General features: G+C 29.6%; 1 protein-coding gene across 2 annotated transcripts in view; it reads right to left on the bottom strand.

Annotated features, from left to right (window-relative positions):
• Positions 1-4065: 4065 nt before the first annotated feature.
• The window catches only part of LOC142324841 (putative G-protein coupled receptor Mth-like 10), a 47386-nt gene continuing 32700 nt past the window's right edge, over positions 4066-18751 (bottom strand). Inside the window, exons 7-8 of one of the 2 annotated variants that reach the window (XM_075365879.1) lie at positions 16378-16476; positions 4066-6413 (exon numbers count right to left, since the gene is read on the bottom strand). In XM_075365879.1, the coding sequence (XP_075221994.1) occupies positions 6161-6413; positions 16378-16476 (352 nt within the window). In that variant the 3' untranslated portion in view covers positions 4066-6160. Of the gene's footprint in view, positions 6414-16377; positions 16477-18751 lie in introns of those variants that run through there. The other variant, XR_012756412.1, reaches the window with a different exon arrangement.

Below are 18751 nucleotides of genomic sequence, written 5' to 3'. Positions count from 1 at the left end.
AATGTTCAGTTTTTATTTTTAATTAAAATATGGGTAAGCCTAAACATCCAATATTCGTTCAAAAGAGTATTCCAAAAAAATTAAGAAGGAACATTCTAAATAAAAATAAGAAAAGAGGTACAGAATAAGTTTTAAAGGAATTATCTATTGTAAGTTCACTGAGATGCAGGAGGTTTTAGTGCGCTATAAATTTTAAAGTAAATTTTAAAGCATAATTTTAGAATATGTATCGTTACTATGTATTAATTTAGCATTAGGTAATTATGTTTAGGGAAAAATGATATCTTCAAACCTTTTAAGAAAACAATTTAAAATTTTGTTTCAAATTTTCCAGTTTTATTTACTTTGAAGAACAAGTTAATAAGGAAGAAGATGATGATGAAGACGAAGAAGAAGGAAGAAAAAGTTACCTTAAAAAAAATTTGACGATTCAAAAATGAAATACTGTGTTATTTTAATAAAAAAATTGATATTAGAAGGAAGAACAAGTTACCTTAAAAATTTGACTTAAGTGGAAGATTCTTAAATGAAATACTGTTACTTTAATAAAACATTTTATATTAATTTTTATTCGTCATTATTGCTTATATTGGATAATAGAAAAATAACATTTAGCCTCGTACCATTTAATAAATATTCTTATTATTTTTCAAGAATATTTACTTAGAAAACTTAAAGTAAAGAAAATGCATAATCCGAGAAAGACCTTAACCTAAGTTCAGTAATAATCTCTCTACATCCGTTTTTCTTATTTTGTCAAAATGCAGTTTTTAGCCTGTAAGTTTTTTTAGGGGGAAGTTAACAATTGACGCGTTGAAACGTGTAACTGAATGGGCTAGAGATCGAAGTATTGGCACTGGGCGTCGACGGAGGATCCCGTTAGTGGTCCTCCTAGACGTCAGGAACGCCTTTGGTAGTTTCCAGAGGCCGACGATTATTGGTGTGCTGAGAGAAGAATATAAGTGGGTATCTCCTTGGCATAATTAACACTTACCTACATTGCAGAAGGTTTAAAACCCCCACAGAAGATGGTGAGTTGGTTTTTGACGTGTTTGGTGGGGTTCCGCAGGGGTCGGTTTTGATGGGCTTTTGAGTTTGATGGGAACGTTGAACTTATTGCATATGCAAATGATTTGGCCCTCCTCGTGGCCGGACACACTGAAGCAGAAGTAGAGGAGGTAGCCAATAATGCGGTCCGGCGAATAAGTTGTTGGCTTGAGGTGAGAGGACTACAGTTGTTGGTCGGGAGAAGAAGACTGCGAGAAATGCAAATTAATGTTGCTGGAACCAGTATTCCCACGTCGGGATGCGGTTGGAGAGGAGACGAAACTACAACTTCCACCTTCAGCAGACCTTGGCACGTGCTGAGACCACCATATTATTGTTTTTATTAAATTTTTACTTAAGAAAACTGAAAAATATTTCGCTATTATCTATACTGTTACTATACTAAAAGAGGAAGATTCCACACATTGTGGAATTTCTTGAAGATCTCTTTGGATTTCTCCAATACTTCCACAGGTATTTTTTTTAATGTTCTTTGTGGAACACTTGTTTTAGAATTCGGTTCTCCGGCATTCTTAATACCTGAAAAAAATGGGTAATCCTTCGTTTTTTCATTGTACTGAGAATCGGGACGACTTGATTGTAGCAATTCGCCATACTCCATTCCTTTGATAACTTTTATTTAAACAAGTTCTCATAATTTGCCTTTCTGTTTTAAGTAATTGGTCCGTTTTACTTTCATTATTAATCTGAAAGATAGTCTCATAAGCATAAAGCGCCTATGTTATAATGTGAATTTTGGCTTTTATTGAAAGACATGTTTTTTTGTATGCCGTGATTGTTTTTCCTTCAATCTGCAGTGAATGATTTCAGCTAAGTATTTAAATTGTAGTTTAATAAACTTAAAACTATAAAATTATAGTTGTACATGAAAGAAAAGTGGATTTCTAAAAATATTAAAAGATCGTATTATACCAAGGGCGGAATGGACACTACTTCCTTCACAGACATGTTCTTGCAAAAAAATATGCAGGAACGTGTAAAAATGGTTAATCTTATTAAAAGTCGATCCTATACAGATGTATGTTGATGTATGCGATGAAATGGGTGAAAAGAAAAAAATTTCTTCTTTCCATACAGAAGTCAGATAGATGGTTATCGCGGGGTAAAAGTATTCACCCGGTTATTAGAATTGCAATTTGAATTAATAATATTTTTGAGTACGTATATGCTGCTGTTTTTTTATGTTTCCACTCAATTCTGATTATATTGAGAAAAATGTGGTTGAGAAAGACACTATTATTCACCACAGTTTGGATAGCATGAACATGAATTTGCGTGAGCTAAAATTTCAGTTGGGAGGAATATTTCCCGGAGATAAACATGATTTCTCGAAGGGATGAAACTTCGATAAAACGTTACAACTAAAATTCACACCTGGAAATTTATTAACGTTTTAGCTTGCACATCGAAGTGAATACGAAAATTTAGTTACGGTAATTTTAGAAGTATTGAAAATATTAATTAATTTCGCCACGTCTTTCCTCTGTGAAAAAGGGTTTATCGCTTATGGTTGCGTTAAAATGTTTCTAACGTAGATTCAAATATATGGGTAAAATCTTAAATGAAAAACAAACCCAACCACCGTATTAATTTATTTTCTGCACATGTGTACTTATAAATATAGGTAAAATAAAATATAATAAATGATTTTTTGTTTTTATAAAACGATTTTATTATTGCTTACGTGTAAATTTGTCGGCTAATTTCACGAGCTTTCGTAACACCGCGACCCCCAGTATATAAAGCTGATATATACTGATCCCGAAAAGAGAAACCACTTCGTTCTCCACTTTCTTAGTAAGCATAGTCTGGGATGCTAATAATTTTTCAGAATAAATATTCAATTTTGGTAGTATTTTGTGATTCATTTCTAACAACCCATAACCATTACGGTTTTATGGTGCTTAATTTATATACGAGTTGTTAATGAGAAACTTTAAAAGGTAAAGATTTTTCGATTTTAGTGGTTTATAAAAACACTGCTTAAAGTAAAAATTTTTACCTCCTAACTATAATTGTATTGTATGTAATTATTAAAGTAGATTTATTAAGTTTACTGAAAAAATTCGAATTTCAGCGTTTGCGATAACTTTTTTCTTCTTAAATTACCAACAACTTAAAATTCATTTAATTAAATCCTACTTAAAATTACATTTTTCCATATTTACTACCTTGTACGAAGTAAAGGAAGTATTGTGATAGCGAAAAATTTCGGTTTTCAGATTTTAACGGAAATATCCATTTTGACCATTCATGAATCCATTTTGACCAGTTTCGGCGTGACCTCTGTATCTCGCATAGTTCGGTGTCCAAAAAAGCCCAAGAACCAAAAACAAATTTGGATTTTGGACTTTTTCTAAACTGCTGTAATAAGCCCTCATTGAAAGCTTTTCAAAGATATATCATAAGTGGTACTTATTTTCATTGGTTCCAGAGCTATAACCAAATGAAATTTTTGGTTCTTACAAGGGGAAGGCACATCGGTTCGAATCAGACTTCAACTCCTTTTTTTTTTAATTTAAATAAATTGATTTATTAATAATTATTAACCTGAGATTGTAAAAAAATTACGATAAATAATACTTCAATAATAACAACAAAAAAAATATATATATGAAAACATATCAGAAGTTATTAATGAAATAAAATTTTATGTAATTTTCATTTTAATGAAATGTGTATGTAATTTAATATGCGTAGAAGGATCTCATGTAGTGTTCACATCAGATTTTTTTAAACTAATTTTTAAAATAAGACGTTATCTCAAACAATTAAAAAATAAAGTAGCTTTTTCGTTATTTAAAATTAAAAAAATATACTTCAACCTTTTCTCTACAAAAACAACAATGAAATTTATTTAATTCGGATTGTTTAGCCTGCTTAATTTAATGAAAGAGAAATTTTTAATACGTTGAGATTTTCAAATTTCTAAAGATACATTTTTATATGATCAGAAAGGGGAAAAAATATAGACCTATATAAAAGAATACTACTCAATGAATTTTTAAAAACTTTAATGAGTATTATTTATAATACAATAAAATATTGATGTATATAAAACACAATACTTAATTTTAAGGTACAATACATAACATTTTAACAAAACGCTTTTCATTCTTAGCATATACACTTAAAAGTCGATATCACTTGCTTTGTCATGTCAAAAGTCATTTTGAATTTTTTTTCCCACAGACTTACCATTATGCTAATTGCTACTGTCGGCCTTACGAGCAATACTTGATTTTTTCACCTCTTTGGATTTCAATATGAAAGAAAATATTAGTCTATGTTAAAGACATCCAAAATGATAATATATCTTGTGCACCTGTTTGTCTTATTAACAACACTGTAAATGATTTTTAGATGTCGCGTTATAAGTCTTTCGATTGTTTTAGCAGTTTCTCGAATGTTCTGGTACTTTGAGTTTTTACATAAATAATAATAGGTTCGCATGATTTTAGTGGTGATAGATTATAGTTTGTTTTCAGAGATTGTATCACTGAATATTATGTGATCAAGTGAAATTAAGTTTGTAAAGTATTGTGGTCTTTTGCTTTTTTAAAAATGGATCGATTTTTACTGAACACTAGTAATAAGCGTTACATTTGTTTAGCGAGAAAAAATTTACATTTTTCTTGAAGAAGAGGAACACAAGTATAAATATTTTGTGAATGAAAATTTGTTGGTAAAACTAACATATTTATGTGAATTCTGAAAAGCTAATGCTCTGATTCTCTTCCTGACAGAAGCAACATGCACCTTTTAAATTTTAGCTTTTATAAAAAATGAAAAAAAAAATGGATAAAGACGGATGCAAGAAATGTTTGTTCCAACAATTTTTGAGTCCCCCGATTAAGTTAATTTCTCGAGAGATATGGAATTCATTTTTGAAGAACATTTATTTGCGCTGTGAAATTTTTTCTCAACTAAATGATAATAACGATAAATTTGCATTGATTCATTTATACCACTCTGAATTTACTGGTGGAAAAGAAAATCTGATTGTCTTGTGACAAAACGTTGAAAATAAAATTTAGCATTGAATTAACTGAATTCTGGATGTCACTAAAAGATGAATAAGTGGTAAAGCTCAAAAAATTGAATTCCATTTACCACTTCTTATTTGCGTGAAGCTGGTTTTTCGGTAACTACTGTGATAAAATCTGATTATCATGCGAAAATCAATGTGGAAAAGGAAATGGTTGAATCCAGTCTATATCAACGAGTTAGGAAAATGTATGGGATCAACAGGCTCATCCATCACACTAATTATTGTGATTAATCGATTTTGTTTTTCAATTACATCTTTTTTGTGATCTAAAATGTGTTTTATTTGTTTTTACCTAACCTTCAAAAAATTATTGATTATTTTGCAAAATGTAATTTTTAAAATTTAAAAAGGGCCTGTTAGAAAAACTGGATTCAATAAGGCTATTTAGAGTTGGAAAAATCTGGAAACCATTGGTTAATCGAATTGTCATTTAGTGTAACGTTACAATTATTAGTATTGTTGAAAGAATCTTAGAAATTCCTTCTATTAAAAGTTTCCGCGTACGTAGAAAGCAGCAAGGGAATTTACAGGTTGCTTAAGTATTAACGAATTATTAAGGAGATTAACGAAAGAATGTCAACCAAAGATCGTTTATGCAGTTACCTAACTAAAATGGTTCTAGAAATAACATAAGAAATACCGAGTGGTTTCAGAAGGAGCCTACTTTGTAAAAGACACAAAGATTTCCTTATATCTAAAAATAACTTTTTTTTTTAAATCGATGTTGATATTTTATTTATCGGTATTTTTAGGTAAACTAGGGTAAATTACTGTTATACATACTCAATCTTGTGTTCAAGATTATCATTTCCAGGGAAAGAAATGATTAGAATGCATGTATCACGTAACTGAAGATGTTTGATAAAGTAATTTTTGGTATAATACAAAAATAAAAGGCAAAAATATTAAATTATAATACTGCCCGCTTAAAATAAAGTTATTAACTAGAAATTTAGTCATAGTAAAGTAGTACTGTTGAGTCAAAGCTGATTAATAATTCGTTTTCATCCAAGCAGCATTCGGACAATTTCATATTACCGGTTAACTCATTTGTATTTCTTGTTCTACTGCTTGATTTTGATGACTTCTTCTTGTCAGCTCAAAGCTTTCGGATACCAATATGTCATCATAATCATCTTCGTTCTCGTTAATGTTTAACAAGGTCATCATTTTTGAAGGTGCATTCAATTTTTTAAATATACTTTTCAAGACTCTTTTCCTTGTTAAAATTAATACGATGAATAATATCACACCTTGTAATGAGTTTATTAAATCCATCACTGTGAATAAAAACCTGTGAATGAAAATTAAACAGATTAATATCAGTTTTAATGAGTAGTAGATACATCGAATCCTGAAAAGTTTTATCGTAACGATTATTATTCAAATGTTATAAAATACCTGGGGTGAACTAGAAGATAATTAATAAAACTACTATTTTAAAGTTGTTGAAAACTTTTATTTTTGGAATAATCAATCGATCAATTATTGTTTATTTATTTGTTTTTTTAATAATTAATTCACCAAAAAAGCTCAAAGCTTGAGCACGGGAATGTAAAATCGAATTTTTGTAGCGTATGAAAAATATCATGCCTGACCGGGGTTCCAACCTGCACCTCCAGATAAAAGGCCGAGAAGGTATTACTCCGCCACGGAGATCGGCTAATTTTTATTATTAAATTAAATATATATTTTCCCCTTTAACACGGTAAATCTCACATTGATTCTTAGGTACTCAAGGGTTAGGATAATGAAACGGCTTATTATCTGGTGGAATGCTAGGATACCATTAAGTCAACCTAGGGAATTAATATGACTAGTGTAAATAGAAGTACCAAAATGGGTTTGTTAAGAAGTAACAATATACATAAAGAACTTAAATAAGTTGTGTAGGTTTCTTGCGATAGAATCCAGTAAAGACATTATTAGATCTCTTTACAGACTTTACGGGCTACAAGTTAAAAACATGACTTACAGGTTTTCTTCGTACGAATCATTACATAAATCATTAAAACCACGGTTAAACGTTTTGTTATCTAATCTTGAAAGCTGAGATGTTCCAAAACCTAAGAAATATGATTTTTCGTGTATTCTCTTTCCCATTTTAACTAATGCTTCAGAAAATTTAATATTTTCAAACGCTAATACTACCAGTTTTAAACCTAAACCTTAAACCTAAAAGATGGTACTTCTTTTAGTGGCAATTCTAGGATTGGCTTGCAATTGACCTTCAGTCTTCCCGATTTTCAGCAAGGCTCTATAGATACCACTTTCCATGTCTTTCTAAATCTGATTGGTATATTTGAGCCTCGATCTTCCTGTTGCATTCTTTCCTTTCACTACACCTTCTAATATAGTTTTAATCAACCCAGTTGGTCCTTTTCTTTGTTTATTTGTTTTAAGTTGATCAAGAGGGAAGGTTTATCAATGCCAACCATCCTTAACACCGCCTCATTAATCATTTTGTCTATCCACCTGATTTTCTTCATTCTGGAATAGCAACACAACTCAGGCATTAATTCTACTTTCCTTCTCCATTCCAAGAGTCCATCTCTCGCTTTCATACAAAATAGATGGATTTTTTAGCCATTTTCTTTTAGCCTCTTCTTCTTGTGGCACATATATTTTTTTTTATTCTCTGGTATTTTAGGTCATAATTTTGCAAAAATGTTTGGTCTTATTAGAATTTAAATAAATTATCGGAAATAAAATAAGCTTAAGAATTTATACCGTCTTTTTTACCTTATATTAACTCGCTCTTGGACTATGTATGTGAGATTCATGGTACGGAACCGTTCAGTCGAACTTTGAAGCGCTTCCGCTTATCCATTCGCTGTGAAATTTTGCATACAGGTTTGCTCTTGGTGACAACACATTTTAGCAACATTTTCAAGTTGTTCTTAACCGGATCCGAATTTTTGAACGAAAATCGCTAATATCTCAAAAACGGTCGGTTCTAGCACTCAAAAAAATTTTTTTCGACCTCTCTCGACGATAACCCATCTGCTTTCAGAGTACCCGTCGGATAATATTTTCAAGCGTCCCGGGGCGCTGTTCGGAAATTGAGGAGGGGGTAAGATGGGTTTCCACCGTAATATCTCGGCAACCGCTCGTCCGATTTTCACGATTCAAACGGTATATATATCAGCAGGTCGAGCGCTAACTGTTTAACGTATCGGATACCCTCTCAATTGACCGGATCTTGGTAATTCGGAAATTAGATCGTTTAGTCCTACGTTTTGATTGCACTCACTCACCGTAAAACGTACCTATCCAATCTTTCGCTAAATACGCTCAAACCTGTGCGCTAGCGCAACTGCAAAGTATAAACTTATGAAGATTAAAAAGTAAAAAATAAATAAAAGAAACTTTTTAAAAACCGCTTTTATATTAAACGCACTAAAAGGTAAAAAATAATTTTAGGACAGTATCTCAGAATGGATTTGATAACAAGCTTTGAAGGTGATGTGTAAAATTATGTGAAAGTCATAGCTTCAAATTAAAAATTTGATGTTTTTGCCAATTTTTTCATATTAGTGAAGAATGGCCTAAAGATTGGGGTGCAAAGATTTGTACTTAGACATGAGCACCCCACCCATTAGGCCATTCATCACAGATAAGAAGAAATAAGCAAAAACATAACATTTTTAATTTGAGATATGACTTTTACATAATATCATAAAAGTGTATGATATTAAAGTGTATGTTAAAAATTATTTTCCAAGCTTTAAAGTAAGTTTTTTTACATTTTCCGATAAAACCTTATTTACCGACCTTTTTGAAGAAAAGTATTCTAATACTTCGGTCGCATAGTGGGAGTGAGGGATGAAATGCGTTTTCTTTATGTTTTGAGGCATGAAGAGTACAAAAGTACCATTTATTTAAAGTCGGGTTTCTTTTTATACATATGTACTTGTAAAAACAGGAAGTGCAAACTAGCGAAAGAAGAGTGGATTAAAGAACAGGGTTCAGAAGTGGAAAGAGAAATGAACATTGGTAAAATAGACGGAGCATACAGGAAAGTTAAGGAAACTTTTGGGGTACATAAATTAAAATCTAATAATGTATTAAATAAAGATGGTACACCGATTTATAGTACGAAAGGAAAAGTCAATAGGTGGGTGGAATATATTGAAGAGTTATACGGAGGAAATGAATTAAAAATAGTGTTATAGAGGAAGAAGAAGAAGTCGAAGAGGATGAAAGGGGAGAAACAATACTGAGATCTGAATTTAAGAGAGCATTAAAAGATTTAAATGGCAGAAAGGATCCTGGAATAGACGAAATACCTGCAGAATTGCTGTGCAGTGCAGGTGAGGAATCGGTAGATAAATTATACAAACTGGTGTGTAATATTTACGAAAAAGGGGAAGTTCCATCAGTCATCAAAAATATCGTGGATACCGGTGTTCTTTGGTGGTTGGGTTTCAATTAACCACACATCTCAGTTATAGTCGAACTGAGAATGTACAAGACTACACTTCATTCACACTCATACATATCATCCTCATTTATCCTCTGAAGTATTATCTAAACGGTAGTTACCGGAGGCTAAACAGGAAAAAGAAAGAAGCTTAACTAATCATGCATAACAACATTTAATTAGAATTCTATACAGAAGAATTGAGAGGAGAGTAGAAGAAATGTTAGGAAAAGACCAATTTGGTTTCAGGAAAAGCACAGCGATAAGGAAAGCAATTTTAGCGTTCAGATTGTTAGTAGAATGAAGATTAAAGGAAAAAACCAACATTCATGGGATTTATAGACTTAGAAAAGGAATTTGATAACGGAGACTGGAATAAAATGTTCAGAATTAAAAAAAAAATTAAGAGCTCAACTATAGAGATAGAAGAACAATTGCTAGCATTTACAGGAACCAAACTGCAACAGTAATAGTCAGTAGTCAAAGAGCATAAGAAAAAAGCAGTAATAAAAAAGGGAGTCAGGCGAAGATGTTCCCTATCGCCGTTACTTTTTAGTCTTTACATAGAACTAGCAGTTAATGATGTTAAAGAACAATTTAGATCCGGAGTAACAGTACAAGGTGAAAATATAAAGATGGTACGATTTGCTGATGATATAGTAATTCTAGCTGAGAGTAAAAAGGATTTAGAATAAACAATGAACGGCATGGATGAAGTCCTACGCAAGAACTACCGCATGAAAATAAACAAGAAAAAAACGAAAGTAATGAAATAGTAGAAATAACGAAGATGGACCACTGAATGTGAAAATAGGAAGAGAAAAGATTATGGAGGTAGAAGAATTTTGTTATTTAGGAAGTAGAATTACTAAAGTTGAAATTGCTATATGGTCTATTTTAAATCACTTAAGAGTTGATTAGGGGGCTTCCATGTTTTCTTTTGTTTCCTGGGAAGTTTTTTAAACTAAGTAGACATTAATTTTTAAATTGAAAGCTTTATATAAATTAATTATCTTTCCCCATTTTTATTCGTTCTATTATGAGTGGGATTTCCAACTATATTTTTAAAAGTCTTCTCTTTATCTATTTGGGGATTAAAACCCATCAGTAAGATTTTAACTTTTTTGCACAGGATTTTTGAAACTTTCTTTTAAATTGGTTCTAAAAAGTTTTCATCTTTTCTGGGTCTTTTTTTATTATTGTTAAATGGAGATGTAAAAAATCGTGAGTAAAAAGGATTTAGAAGAAACAATGAATGGCGTAGATGAAGTCCTACGCAAGAACTATCGCATGAAAATAAACAAGTACAAAACAAAAGTAATGAAATGTATTAGAAATAAAAAAGATGGATCAATGAATGTAAAAATAGGAGCAGAAAAGATTATGGAGGTAGAAGAATTTTGTTATTTGGGAAGTAGAATTCCTAAAGATGGACGAAGCAGGAGCGATATAAAATGCCGAATAGCACAAGCGAAACGAGCTTTCAGTCAGAAATATAATTTGTTTACATCAAAAATTAATTTAAATGCCAGGAAAACATTTTTGAAAGTATATGTTTGGAGTGTCGCTTTATATGGAAGTGAAACTTGGACAATCGGAGTATCTGAGAAGAAAAGATTAGAAGCTTTTGAAATGTGGTGCTATACGAGAATGTTAAAAATCAGATGGGTGGATAAAGTGACAAATGAAGAGGTGTTGCGGCAAATAGATGAAGAAAGAAGCATTTGGAAAAATATAGTTAAAAGAAGAGACTGACTTATAGGCCACATATTAAGGCATCCTGGAATAGTCGCTTTGATATTGGAGGGACAGGTAGAAGGAAAAAATTGTGCAGGCAGGCAACGTTTGGAATATGTAAAAGAAATTGTTAGAGATGTAGGATGTAGGGGGTGTACTGAAATGAAACGATTAGCACTAGATAGGGAATCTTGGAGAGCTGTATCAAAGCAGTCAAATGACTGAAGACAAAAAAAAAAACTTGTGTGTGTATATATATATATATATATATATATATATATGTATATATATATATATTTATAGATAGATAGGCCTATGTATAAAATTTTTTGTCTCAAAATCTCGAAAACTATTAGATTAATTAATTAATTTGAAAATTTGATGAATATTGGTCGTTCTTGAGCTCAATTATTTTATGGTGAAAGAAAGTTGAGGGGCATGTTGGCCTTGTAATGGTGCATTTCTTATATGCGCTTATGCAGTGAATCACAGTGGTGAGTGAATTGAAACTTGTTTTTTTAATTTTTTTTATTGTATTGCTTTTTTGAAGATACTTTTTAAAAAAATCAAAATAAAATAACGAAATGTCAGTCTTGATGGTAGAACTACGCAAGAATTTTTTTTTAGATCTTTACAAAACCAAAGACTATATTTCTATCATCTCCAAGTAACCCAATTTTTAAGACGGTGAATTTATAGACTTATCAGATCCATAAAAAGTAAGGTAGGCTACTTTCTAAGAAAGATCCGAATGTAGAATATTCTACGTTTTATTTTTTATTTTTCGTAAGTTAAAATCTGATTAAAAAAAGTAAATTCTCATTTGATCTTAAAATAAAAAAAACACTTTTTTAACTATACTTTTAATCATGTTTGTTTTTTCATATGTTCTAATGAAATGGGATCCCTGCTAAAAGCGCTTTACGGAAAAGAAAGAAACAAAAATTAAGCAGTAATTTTTATAAATAGATTTAAAGCAATAGGAAAAACCCTACGAAACAATATTATGTACTACCGGACACAGATTTCTCCCTTCTGCAGTAAACTACCATTAAAAAAAGGAATATTTTTTCATTCATCCCTAAGAGCAATAAAAGGGATGCTAATTGATTTTTTAAAACCAGCTACAATTCAGTACTGAAAATAACACCAACTATCCCTATAAGGGTGAAACAAGATAAAGATCGATTACTTAATTTTCGTGGATATCTTAAAAATTTTAGTATAAAAAATAAAACTTCAGCATAGATATCTGGGAAATTTTTTAAAAACGAATTTAAAAATTTCCCTTTAATCACACAAAGAACAAAAGTGAAGAATGAAGTAGATTTGCATTACTAGAATTATTATAATTTTTCAAAATTTTATTTTTGAAAGAACTAGAAATAGTAATGAAATACTTGAGTTTCAAAAATTATATATAAACTAAATAAAATAATACCTATCGAATCCTCGGCACACAAACGCGTGCGCGCGCCCGTGTGACTTATCACACACTTTATTACATATTTTAACATTTATTGTATTCAGGATGCACTTGTAAAATGACCAATATCAGAACGTTTGATTTTGTATTACAGTTGACCGCAAGAATACAGTCCACAACCACAGGTGGCTGGCTGCATGACATTGTTACGAAAAATGTACATTAATTTCGATGTTTACATTGATAACAAGCAATACTTATCTTTTTCAAGTCATATGTTTTACTTTTTTCGTGATTTTGATTTTCAGCCAATTACTTTGTTGCCGTTTGTTAACGGATATCCAAAAGCAAGAACCACTTTCGTATGGTCAGATTTTTATAATTTACATCTTATTTTTTGTCAGCCCATATTTCGTTAATACGCCTAATATATCAATAAAAATAAAAGTGAAGGAGGGTTAGGAATCAAACCAAATATTGTTAACATCCTCTCTTTTTCTATTTAGCCTCTGGAAGCACCGTAAGGTATTACTTTAGAGGTTGAATAAGGATGATATGTATGAATGTGATTGAAGTGTAGTCTTGTACAGTCTGAGGTCGACTATTCCTGAGGTGTGTAAATAATTGAAACCCAACTAAATAACACCGATATCCACGATCTTGTATTCAAATCCGAATAAAAGTAACTTCCTTCACTATGTTTTGAACCATTGAACTCTCGACTTCGAAATCAGCTGATTTGCGACGACAAGTGGGTGGATATACCAGTGGGTTATTATTAATATCCACAAAAACATTTTAAACATGAATATTTGAACAACTTAATATTCAAAATTCTTTATTCACTGAGATATTCCAATTTTGATACACCCACGTGTCCATAGAGTTACAGAAACTTAGCAACCTCCAAAATGGTTGATTTTGCTTATCTCATTCAGCTATCGTCTACAGTTAGGGGTTTTCAGATCCGTGCTTTTACATATTGTTCTGGGTCCCAATTTTTCAAGTTCGGGCCAGTTTCGGTCTGATAGACGTAAACAGGTCACTGACTAGTATATGCTCAGTATTGTAGGATATATTTAGATCAACAGCAGTGTCTTTCGTCACATACTATTTTAAGGAAGTGATAATATCTTTTATTAAGAAATATAACAATGAAGACTTAATGTTAAAGTAAAAAGTAAATCAGACTTAAATTAAAACAAATATTATGTGAAAGAATGATTTTTTATTTCTCCCAAAAAGCAGTACCGGTACTGCTTACGGTACGTAATCAAGTTCGAATTATTGAAGTTTAACTGAATTTGCATTTATAAACGTAACTTTCTTAAGGAGGTAATAAATGAAATACTAAATACAGATAGCGTCTAAGGCGTTATAGGAATTAAATATATTTCAAGATTTAATTTCTGTTTAATCATTATTATATAATTAACACGTAATTATTATTTTACTACCATTAGGATATACTGTAATTTCCTGGAAAACGAAATTTATTCGTAAATTACAACAACGAGAGTTAATAGTTGCAGTGATTATAGGAAGATTGCAGCACTTACCAGCATGTTCCGCGAAGTTTTATTTAGAGTCGAATGCTTTATTTATTATTGATTAATAATGATTGTATTTGTGTTGAAGAAAACTAATGTACAAAGTAGGGGTATAACTATCCGGTTTCTTTCTTTTTTTAAAAAAAAAATTAAGCCGTTTTCAAATTATCTCGTTCAAAAGATCAATCGAGTGCTCTACATGTTTCTCACCTGACTCCCTAATTGTGGTCTGTTAACCCCCAGAGTTTTAAAAAAGAAGCAAAGTACGTAGCAACAGTTAAGCTTAGTTTGATTTTTACTTTAAAGGTCGTAAATTGTTTATTTAGTTAAATTTTAGCAAAAAAATTAAGTAGGAAAAAAAACTATTAACATTAGTAAACTTCTAATATCAATTTAAATAATGAATATTATTATTACATCAGACATTAATGTCTGATGATAATGAGTATATGGAATTGATTTTGTTCATTTAGCTGTTAAGTCTTTTTTTTTTGCATAATTATCGTTTTGAATATTTTAAATTGTATTAAAATGAAAAATAAATTCAAAACTTTACAAATTTACAGCGTAATTTTTTCAGATACATATCATTTCCTAAATTAATTATTTTCATAGTTTCATGGGAAACATTGTATATAAAAAAAATTAATGTGGTTTACACTTAAAAAAAAAAGTTTGGTCTTGAATATGCTTTTTTATATTCCAAAATACATACCATGTCAGAGATTATTATTATTTGTTATGATCACTAATAAAAATTTCAAAATAATTTAAAAAAAAATTATTTTACTTGGTTGTCTGAAATATGAATCAAACCAGATTTATTTTTTAAAGTTTGCTTAACGGGGTATTCTTAAATCTAAATAAAATTCAGATTTAATCGACATCAAGTCATCTGACTTGGTAAAAATAAACAAAAAATAAAATTGTTTTATTTTGGTAAAAATAAAACAATTAGGGAGGGTCATTAAATTGTTTTAATGTGTTTATTAGTTAACAAAATATAATTTTAGCATTAAAAATCTGAAATATTAAACATTTTTTTTTCAATTTGGGGCCACCCATACTCAAGGAAAGCTTTCGAGTAAAATTAATCCCCAAGTAAGATAATAAATTAAAAAAAAAATTATAATTGTTAAAAAATATAGATATACCCATAATTCTAAATAAAAGCAGTTGTAATTTTTTAGGAAGGGGTGAAAATGTTTGGCTAATTTTGTTTTCCTAGAAATTCTTAAGAATAAGGACTATCAAAAATTAGGATTTTTACATTTGAAATGCAATGGGTAACTTGTAAGACGGATCTAAATTTAAAATAAATTAAATTTTTTTTTAAATTAAGAAATGTTTTTTTTTACCAAATACCATTGGAGTGATATAAGCAAACAATTTGTATAATGGTTTGCAGGTCTACCGATGTAGACAATATAGATGTAAAAAACTCCTTTAATTCCTTTTCAGAAGCAAGATATAGATAAAAAAATAAAAAAAATATATATAGTGATTTTTTGGTTATGGAGTGAATATTAAACATTTTTGGTAATTTATACCAAAAATTATTTATATTCTAGATAAAAAAATTTCAACTTTGTAAGTAGAATATTTTGCTGAAGCACCCCAGTAAACATTTGAAATTTTATTTTGGCCAAAAGAACCACACTCACTACTTTTTCCAGTTTGCAAAAACTGAATCCTTCTTTCTCCCAAAGGTAATACCTGTCTACCAAGTTTGAAGAAAATTGGTCAACAAGGTCTACATAAGACCAAATACAGGCCAACAACATACATACATGTGCACAAAAATCTCTGAAAAAAAATAGATTTTTTGAACTTGGAAGCATTGGAATAAAATTTTTTTCTTGCAGATTATTTACAATTTATTTCCATCTATTTTATTTTGTTAATTTCTTTTTAATTTTTTCTAAAATTTAATTAATTCAGTTTGAAAATTTAGATTTACCAGAAATTTTGCCCATTTTTTTATAAGATTTATTTAATATTTGTATTATATTATTGAAATATTTTTGTTACATAAAATATATTTAAAAAGTCATTTTTAAATCTAAAATTAAGACTAACTACTTACTCGAAAATATATTTATTTAGAGCTTTTAATAATTACCTTAATGTAGAAGAATCTGTATCTAAATATAATGATGATATTATTTCAAATATGAAGGTAATACCCATGGTGAAAAATAATTTTAGATATAGTTTACACCTGAAATATTTAGAACACAAGGTTATTATTTAATAATTATACATAATAACAATAAGCTCAAAATTTGTAGTTTTAATTCTAATAGCTATACTGAAAACTTACAGTTTGTTAAGAAAAAATATGTAAAAAAGAATTATTTCTCTGTAAAGATAGTGTGATAAGCTTTTTTTAAAAAGTTTGATAAGTAATGTAGAATGAATTATTCAAACAATAATAACAAAGTACATTGAAAGGGAAAACTGTGATCTTATGTAATATTCTTGGCAGGAGCATGGCCTCTGATATCTATCAATGAACTCGACAATCAGGCTAATCTATCTACTTACCACGGCAAACTGACCTTGCTGATAGCTTAGCAAAATGACCTTGCTGTCACTTTCCTCTGGTGTTTATATTCTTATTTTCTGTAAATTTATTGTTTCTTTTTTAGTATCTAATGTTATAAACCAATATTAAGAAAATTTTATAGAGTGAAGCAAAGTGTAACTGATATCTAAATATTTGTCCAGTTTTAAAAGTTTAATGGTTTTAATTTGAGAATTATAATTTTCTGTTTTCACACATTCTCTATCTGAAACCTATTTTTATTTTTCATCTGTAAATTAGCACATGCATATAACTTAGAATTTGAGTTTATTGCTATTATAACATTATAACATTCTTCAGTAAAAATACAATTATATCATTAAAATTACAAACCTTTTCTATACGGTTTTTCAAATGTTTTGGTTTTTTTTTTCTTTTTACTTCCTTGTATGAAGTAAAGAAACTATTGTGATCCGCAAAAAATTTTGGTTTTCAGATTTCAATGGAAATATCCATTTTGACCATCTCTGAATCTATTTTGATTAGTTTTGGCATGACATCTGTACGTATGCATGTATCTCGCATAACTTAAAAAACAATTAGCTGTGGGATGTTGAAATTTTGGATTAGAACTGTTGTAATGACTAGTATGCACATCCCCTTTTGAATGAAATCGACTGAACCAAAAGTGTCCAAAAAAGCCCAAAATCCCCAAAAACTTGGAATTTGGACTTTTTCTTAACTGCAGTAATAATCTCTCATTGAGAGCTTTTTAACGATATATCATAAGTGGTACTTATTTTCATTGAAATTTTAATTAATGAAATATTTGGATCTTTCAATGGGAAGGCACATCGGTTCGAATCAGACTTCATCTTTATTTTATTTTTAACTTTTTTTTAAATTTAAATATATTGATTTATTAATAATTATTAACCTTTGATTGTAAAAAAAAATATGATAAATAATAACAATAAAAAAAATATCAGAAGTTATTAATGAAATTAAATTTTATGTACTTTTTATTTAAAAAAAAAAGTGTATATGTAATTTAATAGGCGCACAAGGAAGTCATATTATGCCCAGATGGGTGGTGGTGGGTCCAATCAGATTTTTTAGTAAATGAATGCATTTTGGGATAAAATAAGGATTTTTCCTCAAGAGTGGTATAACTGAAATTGCTACAACAATGCAAGTTTAATAACATTTTAAAATAAATATTAAAGATGAATTCTAGTAATGAAAATGCTTATGTCACAAAATTACAGTTTAAAAAGCCAGATTGCTGACTTATAATCTATTGATAAATTTTCAGATCCATTTAAAATGTAATACATACAAATGTAGATATTAAAGTGCATTCTCCAGTAATTCAATAATACATTCTCCATTTGAGAAGACTTTGAAAAGTAAACTAATTGGTAAATGAATGTAATATTTATAAATTGACAATGATCTTCCAGCCTTATGGTATATCTATCATGCGTTTAAATAGCATATGAAGTTTGATTTAAATATAACTATCTAAGAAATATTGCTAAGATCTCTGTAATCATAACACATATAACACATATAACACATCAATTTTCATAACACATACATGAAAACATAGCCATTTTAGTTTTATGTTTGTTGATACCCTATAAAAGAGCTTTATTTTAGATTATTATGAAGTAAGAACTTGTTTTAGGGCCTTTGGATTTGAAGGCCTTCTTTGTCTAATTTTAACCTGTGGAACTGATAGCTGAGGTTATCTTTATTTTTGAAGCATTACTCTTGTTAATATTTTAAATGGATCTGCCAGTTTTAAAATTATTAAATTTTACTTTTACATTTTTGATGCTTTTTGTGAAGTCATGACATCTCCACATCTACAATTTACAAGGATATGAGGGACATTAGGCTTGCTTCATTATAAATTGATTGTTATAAAAATTAAATCAGATTACAGGCAACATTAAATAAATTA

This window comes from Lycorma delicatula, chromosome 5, assembly GCF_047948215.1.
Source record: "Lycorma delicatula isolate Av1 chromosome 5, ASM4794821v1, whole genome shotgun sequence".
NCBI classification, from domain to species: Eukaryota; Metazoa; Arthropoda; class Insecta; order Hemiptera; family Fulgoridae; genus Lycorma; species Lycorma delicatula.
Note: the sequence above shows the minus strand (reverse complement) of the source record. Positions and strands in the feature narration are given on the sequence as shown.